Below are 11,930 nucleotides of genomic sequence, written 5' to 3' on the forward strand. Positions count from 1 at the left end.
CACGACGCTTGTGCCAGGCCATGTGCACCCTGAGGCCACGTGAAGTGTCGAACGCCCGCTGGCAGGAGGTCACGGGGCAGACCCATGTGCCACGGGTCGACTGACCGAGATGACCGAGATGACTGGCTGATGCACCACCTGTGCCCCCTACTGTACCAACTTGCTGTGCTTTAGCCACCCGGCGCTCCGCTCGTTGTTGTGAGCGTCGCTCCTCCGCCCTCCGTTGTTGTTGGAGGGCGACTGCCTCCAACTGCCCAGTAGCGTCCTTCACGAGCCTCCTCCACTGAGGCCGATCTTGACACCGCTGGTACCAGTCATCGGCAAGTCCACTCAGCTCCACGTCCTCCTGTACCACATCACTCCATCTCTTCTCTAGCCCGTGCCGCGCCCGTTTAGCCCCCTCGATCCGGCCGAACAAAAGCTGTTTAGGCATGCGGTGGCTGGGCATGCGGGCTACATGACCCAGCCAACGCAGCCTTGCCTGCCGGAGGAGCTCACTGATGGGACTTTGCCCAGATCTTTCAAGGACTTGTGAGCTCCTCACACAATCCAGCCTGGTTAAACCCAGGATGGATCGTAGGCAGGCCAGCCTAAATGTTTCCAACCGGCGAAGATGCTCCACTAGGGGGGTCCACGTTTCGCAAGCATAGAGAAGGGAGGAAATGACCGTGGCCGAGAAGACCTGAAGCTTCGTGCGGAGCGACAGACCAGGTAGCTTCCACACAGCGTTACGCAACCGATGAAAAGATATTGCCGCTCGACTGATTCGGAGTGAGACCTCTGCTGATAAACTGGAGCCGGTCATGAGCACACTGCCCAGGTATGGGAAACTCTCTACTCTCTCCACAACTGCCCCATCACCGATTGGGAGTTGTGGGGGCGGAGTGCCCGATGGTACAAAATACCCAGTTACACACACACACAGAGACACACAGATACAGTTACACACACACAGACACACTGGGGGTGCCACAACGCACAGACGACTTCGCTCAAGCCATCAAGTAGATGCACACAGATACACACACACTACATACACACTGATATACACAGATACACACACAGATACACACACACACTGATACACACACACAGACACACTGATACACACACACACAGACATACATACTGCCCCCCCCCGTGTCTCACCCCCCCCGTGTCTCACCCCCCCCCCCCTCCCGTGTCTCACCCCCCCCCCCCGTGTCTCACCCCCCGTGTCTCCCCCCCCCCCCAGTTCCCCGCAGGTTGTGGGGGTCCCTCGCTTCCGCTTTGGCCCCCCAGAAGACCTCCCCCAGCCCGGGGGGGCAGGGGGGGGGAGGGGCTGGGGGCAGCGGGGGGGGGGGGCAGCGGGGGGGGCAGCAGCAGCCAGTCGGACCTGGGGCAGCTCGCCTCACAAGGAGGTGGGCACCTACTCACCAGCTCGCTCACCTACTCACCAACTCACTCACCTACTCACCAGCTCGCTAACCTCACCAACTCGCTCACCAACTCGCTCACCTACTCACCAGCTCGCTCACCAACTCGCTCACCTACTCACCAGCTCGCTCACCAACTCACTCACTCACCAACTCACTCACCTACTCACCAGCTTGCTAACCTCACCAACTCGCTCACCTACTCACCAGCTCGCTCACCAACTCGCTCACCTACTCACCAGCTCGCTCACCAACTCGCTCACCTACTCACCATCTCGCTCACCAATTCACTCACTCACTCACCAACTCACTCACCTCCTCACCAGCTCGCTAACCTCACCAACTCGCTCACCTACTCGCTCACCTACTCGCTCACCTACTCGCTCACCTACTCACTCACCTACTCACTCACCTACTCACCAACTCACCTACTCACTCACTCACCAACTCACCTACTCACTCACCTACTGGGGCAGCTCGCCTCACAAGGCGGTGAGCACCTACTCACCAGCTCGCTCACCTACTCACCAGCTCGCTCACCAACTCACTCACCTACTCACCAGCTCGCTAACCTCACCTACTCGCTCACCTACTCGCTCACCTACTCGCTCACCTACTCGCTCACCTACTCGCTCACCTACTCGCTCACCTACTCGCTCACCTACTCGCTCACCTACTCGCTCACCTACTCGCTCACCTACTCACCGACTCACCTACTCACCAACTCACCTACACGCTCACTCACTCACCTACTCACCAACTCACCTACTCACCAGCTCGCTCACCAGCTCGCTCACCTACTCACCAGCTCGCTCACCAACTCACTCACCTACTCACCAGCTCGCTAACCTCACCAACTCGCTCACCTACTCGCTCACCTACTCGCTCACCTACTCACTCACCTACTCACCAACTCACCTACTCACCAACTCACCTACTCACTCACTCACTCACCTACTCACCAACTCACCTACACGCTCACTCACTCACCTACTCACCAACTCACCTACTCACTCACTCACTCACCTACTCACCAACTCACCTACTCACTCACCTACTGGGGCAGCTCGCCTCACAAGGAGGTGAGCACTAGCTCACCAACTCGCTCACCTACTCACCTACTCACCAGCTCGCTCACCTACTCACTCACCAACTCACCAACTCGCTCAGCTACACACACGCTCACCTACTCACTCACCAACTCACTCACCTACTCACCAGCTCGCTCAGCTACACACACGCTCACCTACTCACTCACCAACTCACTCACCTACTCACCAGCTCGCTCACCTACTCACCAGCTCGCTCACCTACTCACTCACCAACTCACCAACTCGCTCACCTACTCACCAGCTCGCTCACCTACACGCTCACCTACTTTCCTACACGCTCACCAACTCACTCACTTACTCACTCACCTACTCACCCACTCGCTCACTTACTCACCAACTCACTCACCTACTGGGGCAGCTCGCCTCACAAGGCGATGAGCACCTACTCACCTACTCACCAGCTCGCTCACCAACTCGCTCACCAACTCACCTACTCACCAACTCACTCACCTACTGGGGCAGCTCGCCTCACAAGGCGGTGAGCACCTACTCACCTACTCACCAGCTCGCTCACCAACTCGCTCACCAACTCACCTACTCACCAACTCACTCACCTACTGGGGCAGCTCGCCTCACAAGGCGGTGAGCACCTACTCACCTACTCACCAGCTCGCTCACCAACTCGCTCACCAACTCACCCACTCACCAACTCGCTCGCTCACTCGCTCACCCACTCACTCACTCACCAACTCGCTCGCTCACCTACTCACCTACTGGGGCAGCTCGCCTCACAAGGAGGTGAGCACCCACTCACCTACTCACCAACTCACTCACCTACTCACCTACACGCTCACTCACTCACCTACTCACCAACTCACTCACCTACTCACCTACTGGGGCAGCTCGCCTCACAAGGCGGTGGGCACCTACTCACCAGCTCGCTCACCAACTCGCTCACTCACTCACCAACTCACTCACCTACTCACCAGCTCGCTAACCTCACCAACTCGCTCACCTACTCGCTCACCTACTCGCTCACCTACTCGCTCACCTACTCGCTCACCTACTCACCAACTCACCTACTCACTCACTCACCTACTCACCAACTCACCTACTCACTCACCTACTCACCTACTGGGGCAGCTCGCCTCACAAGGCGGTGGGCACCTACTCACCAGCTCGCTCACCAACTCGCTCACCTACTCACCAGCTCGCTCATCAACTCGCTCACCTACTCACCAGCTCGCTCACCTACTCACCAACTCACTCACCTACTCACCTACTCACTCACCTACTCACCAACTCACTCACCTACTCACCAACTGGGGCAGCTCGCCTCACAAGGCGGTGAGCACCTACTCACCAGCTCGCTCACCTACTCACTCACCTACTCGCTCACCTACTCACTCACCTACTCATTCACCTACTCACCAACTCACCTACTCACTCACTCACCTACTCACCAACTCACCTACTCACTCACCTACTGGGGCAGCTCGCCTCACAAGGCGGTGAGCACCTACTCACCAGCTCGCTCACCAACTCGCTCACCTACTCACCAGCTCGCTCACCAACTCACTCACTCACTCACCAACTCACTCACCTCCTCACCAGCTCGCTAACCTCACCAACTCGCTCACCTACTCGCTCACCTACTCACTCACCTACTCACCAACTCACCTACTCACCAACTCACCTACACGCTCACTCACTCACTCACCTACTCACCAACTCACCTACTCACTCACTCACCTACTGGGGCAGCTCGCCTCACAAGGAGGTGAGCCCCAGCTCACCAACTCGCTCACCTACTCACCAGCTCGCTCAGCTACACACACGCTCACCTACTCACTCACCAACTCACTCACCTACTCACCAGCTCGCTCACCTGCTCACCTACTCACCAGCTCGCTCACCTACACGCTCACCTACTCACTCACCAACTCACCAACTCGCTCACCTACTCACCAGCTCGCTCACCTACACGCTCACCTACTTGCCTACACGCTCACCCACTCACCAGCTCGCTCGCTCACTCGCTCACCCACTCACTCACTCACTCACCAACTCACCAACTCGCTCGCTCACTCGCTCACTCACCTACTCGCTCACCTACTCGCTCACCTACTCACTCACCTACTCACTCACCTACTCACTCACCAACTCACCAACTCACCAACTCGCTCACTCACCTACTCACCTACACGCTCACCAACTCACCAGCTCGCTCACTCACCTACTCACCAACTCACTCACCAACTCACTCACCAACTCACCTACTCACTCACCTACACACTCGCTCACCTACTCACCTACACGCTCACCTACACGCTCACCTACTCACCAACACACTCACCTACTCACCAACTCACCTACTGGGGCAGCTCGCCTCACAAGGCGGTGAGCACCAACTCACTCACCGACTCACTCACTTACTCACCAACTCGCTCACCAACTCACTCATCTACACACTCGCTCACCTACTCACCTACACGCTCACCTACACGCTCACCTACTCACCAACACACTCACCTACTCACCAACTCACCTACTGGGGCAGCTCGCCTCACAAGGCGGTGAGCACCAACTCACTCACCGACTCACTCACTTACTCACCAACTCGCTCACCAACTCACTCATCTACACACTCGCTCACCTACTCACCTACACGCTCACCTACACGCTCACCTACTCACCAACACACTCACCTACTCACCAACTCACCTACTGGGGCAGCTCGCCTCACAAGGCGGTGAGCACCAACTCACTCACCGACTCACTCACTTACTCACCAACTCGCTCACCAACTCACTCATCTACACACTCGCTCACCTACTCACCTACACGCTCACCTACACGCTCACCTACTCACCAACACACTCACCTACTCACCAACTCACCTACTGGGGCAGCTCGCCTCACAAGGCGTTGAGGACCAGCTCACCAACTCACTCACCTACTCACCTACACGCTCACTCACCTACTCACCAACTCACTCACCAACTCACCTACTCACTCACCTACACACTCGCTCACCTACTCACCTACACGCTCACCTACTCACCAACACACTCACCCACTCACCAACTCGCTCGCTCACTCGCTCACCCACTCACTCACTCACTCACCAACTCGCTCGCTCACTTACTCACCAACTCACTCACCTACTCACCTACACGCTCACTCACTCACCTACTCACCAACTCACTCACCTACTCACCTACACGCTCACTCACTCACCTACTCACCAACTCACTCACCTACTCACCTACACGCTCACTCACTTACCTACTCACCAACTCACTCACCTACTCACCTACGTACTCACTCACCAACTCACCCACTCACCCACCCACTCACCCACCCACCCACCCACTCACCCACTCACTCACCAACTCACCCACTCACCCACCCACTCACCCACTCACCCACCCACCCTCCCACTCACTCACTCACTCACCCACTCACTCACCCACTCACTCACCCACTCACTCACCCACCCACCCACTCACTCACTCACTCACCCACTCACTCACCCACTCAACCACTCACTCACCTACTCACCAACTCACCTACTCACTCACCTACTCACTCACCCACTCGCTCACTTACTCACCAACTCACTCACCTACATACTCACCAACTCACCAGCTCGCTCACCTACACGCTCACCTACTCACTCACTTACTCACCAACTCGCTCACCTACTCACCAACTCACCAACTCACCAACTCACTCACTCAGCTACACACACGCTCACCTACTCACTCACTCACCTACTCACTCACCTACATACTCACCTACTCACTCACCCACTCACTCACCCACTCACTCACCCACTCACTCACCTAGTCACTCACTCACTCACCTAGTCACCCACCCACTCACCCACTCACTCACCCACCCACACACTCACCCACTCAGTCACTCACCCACTCACTCACCCACTCACTCACCTACTCACTCACCAACTCGCTCGCTTCGCTCACTCGCTCACCAACTCGCTCACTCACTCACTCACCTACTCACTCACCTACTGGGGCAGCTCGCCTCACAAGGAGGTGAGCACCAACTCACCAACTCACCAGCTCCCTCACCTACTCGCCAACTCACCAACTCACCAGCTCGCTCACCTACTCACCTACTCGCCAACTCGCCAACTCGCCAGCTCGATCACCTACTCACTCACCTACTCACCTACGCACCTACTCGCCAACTCACCAGCTCGCTCACCAACTCACTCACCTACTCACCAACTCACCAACTCGCCAACACGCTCACCTACTCACTCACTTACTCACCAACTCGCTCACCTACTCACTCACCTACACGCTCACCTACACGCTCACCTACTCACTCACTTACTCACCAACTCGCTCACCTACTCGCCTACTCACTCACTCACTCACCTACTCACCTACTCACTGTGACACACAGTGACACACACACACACAGTGACACACACACAGAGACACACACACAGTGACACACACACACACACAGTGACACACACACACACAGTGACACACACACACACACACAGTGACACACACACACACAGTGACACACACACACACAGTGACACACACAGTGACACACACACAGTGACACACACACAGTGACACACACACAGTGACACACACAGTGACACACACACACACACAGTGACACACACACAGTGACACACACACAGTGACACACACACAGTGACACACACACAGTGACACACACAGTGACACACACACACACACACAGTGACACACACACACACACAGTGACACACACACACACAGTGACACACACACACACAGTGACACACACAGTGACACACACACAGTGACACACACACACAGTGACACACACAGTGACACACACACACACACACACAGTGACACACACACAGTGACACACACACAGTGACACACACACAGTGACACACACAGTGACACACACACACACACAGTGACACACACACACACACAGTGACACACACACACACACAGTGACACACACACACACACAGTGACACACACACACACACAGTGACACACACACACACACAGTGACACACACACAGTGACACACACACACACACAGTGACACACACACAGTGACACACACACAGTGACACACACACAGTGACACACACACAGTGACACACACACAGTGACACACACACACAGTGACACACACACACAGTGACACACACACACAGTGACACACACACAGTGACACACACACAGTGACACACACACACAGTGACACACACACACACAGTGACACACACACACACACAGTGACACACACACACACACACAGTGACACACACACACACACACAGTGACACACACACACACAGTGACACACCCACTGTGTGTGTGTGTCACTGTGTGTGTGTGATGTGTGTGCAGGGCTGGGGATGTACGAGACCCCAATCTGCCTGCAGCCAACGGCTGACGATGATGCCGGTGGGAGAAGCGTTCCAACCACTCCCCTCCAGAGCTCCGCTCCAGGTGTGTGTGTCACTGTGTGTGTCTGTGTGTGTGTGTGTGTCACTGTGTGTGTGTGTCACTGTGTGTGTGTGTCACTGTGTGTGTGTGTGTGTGTCACTGTGTGTGTGTGTGTGTGTCACTGTGTGTGTGTGTGTGTGTCACTGTGTGTGTGTGTGTCACTGTGTGTGTGTGTGTGTCACTGTGTGTGTGTGTGTCACTGTGTGTGTGTGTCACTGTGTGTGTGTGTCACTGTGTGTGTGTGTCACTGTGTGTGTGTGTGTGTCACTGTGTGTGTGTGTCACTGTGTGTGTGTGTCACTGTGTGTGTGTGTGTCACTGTGTGTGTGTGTGTCACTGTGTGTGTCACTGTGTGTGTCACTGTGTGTGTGTGTGTCACTGTGTGTGTCACTGTGTGTGTCTCTGTGTGTGTGTCACTGTGTGTGTGTCACTGTGTGTGTGTCACTGTGTGTGTGTGTCACTGTGTGTGTGTCACTGTGTGTGTGTCACTGTGTGTGTGTCACTGTGTGTGTGTCACTGTGTGTGTGTCACTGTGTGTGTGTCACTGTGTGTGTGTGTCACTGTGTGTGTCTATGTGTGTGTCTGTGTGTGTGTCACTGTGTGTGTGTCACTGTGTGTGTGTGTCTCACTGTGTGTCTGTGTGTCTCACCCCCCCCCCCCCCCGTGTCTCACCCCCTGTGTCTCTCCCCCCGTGTCTCACCCCCCCCCCCCCCGTGTCTCACCCCCTGTGTCTCTCCCCCCGTGTCTCTCCCCCCGTGTCTCTCCCCCCGTGTCTTTCCCCCCGTGTCTCTCCCCCCGTGTCTCACCCCCCGTGTCTCTCCCCCCGTGTCTCTCCCCCCGTGTCTCTCCCCCCGTGTCTCTCCCCCCCGTGTCTCACCCCCCCCCCCCGTGTCTCACCCCCCGTGTCTCTCCCCCCGTGTCTCTCCCCCCGTGTCTCTCCCCCCGTGTCTCTCCCCCCGTGTCTCTCCCCCCCGTGTCTCACCCCCCCCCCCCCCGTGTCTCACCCCCCGTGTCTCACCCCCCGTGTCTCTCCCCCCGTGTCTCTCCCCCCGTGTCTCTCCCCCCGTGTCTCTCCCCCCGTGTCTCTCCCCCCGTGTCTCTCCCCCCGTGTCTCTCCCCCCGTGTCTCACCCCCCCCCCCCCCCGTGTCTCACCCCCTGTGTCTCTCCCCCCGTGTCTCTCCCCCCGTGTCTCTCCCCCCGTGTCTCTCCCCCCGTGTCTCTCCCCCCGTGTCTCACCCCCCGTGTCTCTCCCCCCGTGTCTCTCCCCCCGTGTCTCTCCCCCCGTGTCTCTCCCCCCCGTGTCTCACCCCCCCCCCCCCGTGTCTCACCCCCCGTGTCTCTCCCCCCGTGTCTCTCCCCCCGTGTCTCTCCCCCCGTGTCTCTCCCCCCGTGTCTCTCCCCCCGTGTCTCTCCCCCCGTGTCTCTCCCCCCCGTGTCTCACCCCCCCCCCCCCCGTGTCTCACCCCCCGTGTCTCCCCCCCCGTGTCTCTCCCCCCGTGTCTCTCCCCCCGTGTCTCTCCCCCCGTGTCTCTCCCCCCGTGTCTCTCCCCCCGTGTCTCTCCCCCCGTGTCTCTCCCCCCGTGTCTCTCCCCCCGTGTCTCTCCCCCCGTGTCTCTCCCCCCGTGTCTCTCCCCCCGTGTCTCTCCCCCCTAGTGACGGTGCTGAGTGAGGAGCTGCTGCTGCTGACTCCCGACTCTCAGTCGGTGCCCGTTTTGGGAGCCTCCTCCTCCACACTGGGAGACAGCGGCAGGTACGTGGGGGGGGGTGGGGGTCACGTGGTGGGGGGGGGGGGGTCACGTGGGGGGGGGTCACGTGGGGGGGGGGGTCACGTGGGGGGGGGGGTCACGTGGGGGGGGGGGTCACGTGGGGGGGGGGGTCACATGGGGGGGACACACTGGGTTTGACCTATAACCTACTCTCCCCTTCTCCCCCTCTCCACCCCCCCCCCTCCCCACTCCCCCCTCCCCCCCCTCTACCCCCCCTCCCCCCTCCCCCCCCCCTCCCCCCTCCCTCCCGCCACTCCCCCCTTTCCCCTCTCCCCTCCCCTCTCCCCCCCCACTCCCCCCTCCCCCCCCTCTACCCCCTCCCCCCCCTCTACCCCCCTCCCCCCTCCCCCCCCTCTACCCCCCCTCCCCCCCCTCTCCACCCCCCTCCCTCCCCACTCCCCCCTCCCCCCCCCCCTCTCCCTCCCCCCCCCCCCTCTCCCCTCCCCCCACTCCCCCCCCATTCCCTCTCCCTTCCCCCCCCCTCTCCCTCCCCCCACTCCCCCCTCCCCCCCCCCCCCTCTCCCCTCCCCCCCCCCTCTCCCTCCCCCCCTCCCCCCTCCCCCCCCCTCTCCCTCCCCCCCCCCTCTCCCCTCCCCCCACTCCCCCCCCCCCTCTCCCCTCCCCCCACTCCCCCCCCCCCCCACTCCCCCCCCCTCCCTCTCCCTCCCCCCTTCCCTCTCCCTCCCCCCACTCCCTCTCCCTCCCCCCTTCCCTCTCCCTCCCCCCACTCCCCCCTCCCCCCCCTCTCCCCTCCCCCCCCCCCTCTCCCTCCCCCTCCCCCCACTCCCCCCTCCCCCCCCCTCTCCCCTCCCCCCCTCCCCCCCTCCCCTCTCCACCCCCCTCCCTCTCCCTTCCCCCCCCCTCTCCCCCTCTCCCCCCCTCCTCCCCCCTCCCCCCCTCCCCCCCTCTCCTCCCCCCTCTCCCCCCCTCTCCCCCCCTCTCCTCCCCCCTCCAGCCCGTCGATGGAGGTGACATCGTCGCAAGGGGAGGGGCTCGGGGGGGAGGAGGGGCCCCCCCAGCGGGGGAGGGGGTGGGGGCCCCCCCCCCTCAGGAGGAAGCTTCCGGCAGCAGCAGCGGTGGAGACTCAGCCGGCACCCAGGGTACGTGCACCTAGCCTGGCACGGCAGTCAACACGTGGTACCTGCAGGGTACGTGCACCTAGCCTGGCACGGCAGCAGTCAACACGTGGTACGTGCACCTAGCCTGGCACGGCAGTCAACACGTGGTACGTGCACCTAGCCTGGCACGGCAGCAGTCAACACGTGGTACCTGCAGGGTACGTGCACCTAGCCTGGCACGGCAACAGTCAACACGTGGTACGTGCACCTAGCCTGGCACGGCAGCAGTCAACACGTGGTACGTGCACCTAGCCTGGCACGGCAGTCAACACGTGGTACGTGCACCTAGCCTGGCACGGCAGTCAACACGTGGTACGTGCACCTAGCCTGGCACGGCAGTCAACACGTGGTACGTGCACCTAGCCTGGCACGGCAGTCAACACGTGGTACGTGCACCTAGCCTGGCACAAGCGCTGCAGTGACGTCACCACCACTTGGTGGTTGTGGTAGTGATGGCTGGGGTGATGGTGGTGATGGTAGTGATGGTAGTGATGGTGGTGATGGTAGTGATGGTGGTGATCGTGGTGATGGTGGTGATGGTAGTGATGGCGGTGATCGTGATGGTGGTGGTGATCATGGTGATGGTGGTGATGGTGGTGATGGTGGTGATCGTGATGGTGGTGGTGATAATGGTGATGGTGGTGATGTTGTTCATGTTGTTGATGTTGTTGTTGATGTTGTTGTTGTTGATGATTGTGTTGGTGGTGTTGATGGTGTTGATGGTGTTGATGATGTTGTTGATGTTGTTGATGTTGTTGGTGTTGATGTTGTTGATGATGTTGATGGTGGTGATGTTGTTCATGTTGTTGTTGATGTTGTTGATGATGATGATGTTGATGTTGGTGGTGGTGATGTTGTTGTTGTTGATGTTGATGATGTTGGTGGTGGTGATGTTGTTGTTGTTGATGTTGATGATGTTGATGTTGTTGATGTTGATGTTGTTGATGTTGTTGATGTTGTTTTGTTGATGTTGTTGTTGATGTTGTTGTTGATGTTGTTGTTGTTGATGTTGATGTTGTTGTTGATGTTGTTGTTGTTGATGTTGTTGTTGATGTTGTTGGTGGTGCAG

At 58.9% G+C, this 11,930-nt stretch overlaps 1 protein-coding gene across 2 annotated transcripts in view; it reads left to right on the top strand.

Annotated features, from left to right (window-relative positions):
• The window catches only part of LOC144955197 (uncharacterized), a 28,902-nt gene extending 18,064 nt beyond the window's left edge, over positions 1-10,838 (top strand). For both annotated transcript variants that reach the window (XM_078885504.1, XM_078885505.1), the window contains exons 11-14: positions 1,235-1,400; positions 7,879-7,980; positions 9,631-9,727; positions 10,699-10,838. In XM_078885504.1, coding sequence (XP_078741630.1) covers positions 1,235-1,400; positions 7,879-7,980; positions 9,631-9,633 — 271 coding nt within the window. In that variant the 3' untranslated portion in view covers positions 9,634-9,727; positions 10,699-10,838. The remainder of the gene's footprint in view (positions 1-1,234; positions 1,401-7,878; positions 7,981-9,630; positions 9,728-10,698) is intronic.
• Positions 10,839-11,930: the final 1,092 nt, after the last annotated feature.

This window comes from Lampetra fluviatilis, unplaced genomic scaffold (genome assembly GCF_964198595.1).
Source record: "Lampetra fluviatilis unplaced genomic scaffold, kcLamFluv1.1 SCAFFOLD_873, whole genome shotgun sequence".
NCBI classification, from domain to species: Eukaryota; Metazoa; Chordata; class Hyperoartia; order Petromyzontiformes; family Petromyzontidae; genus Lampetra; species Lampetra fluviatilis.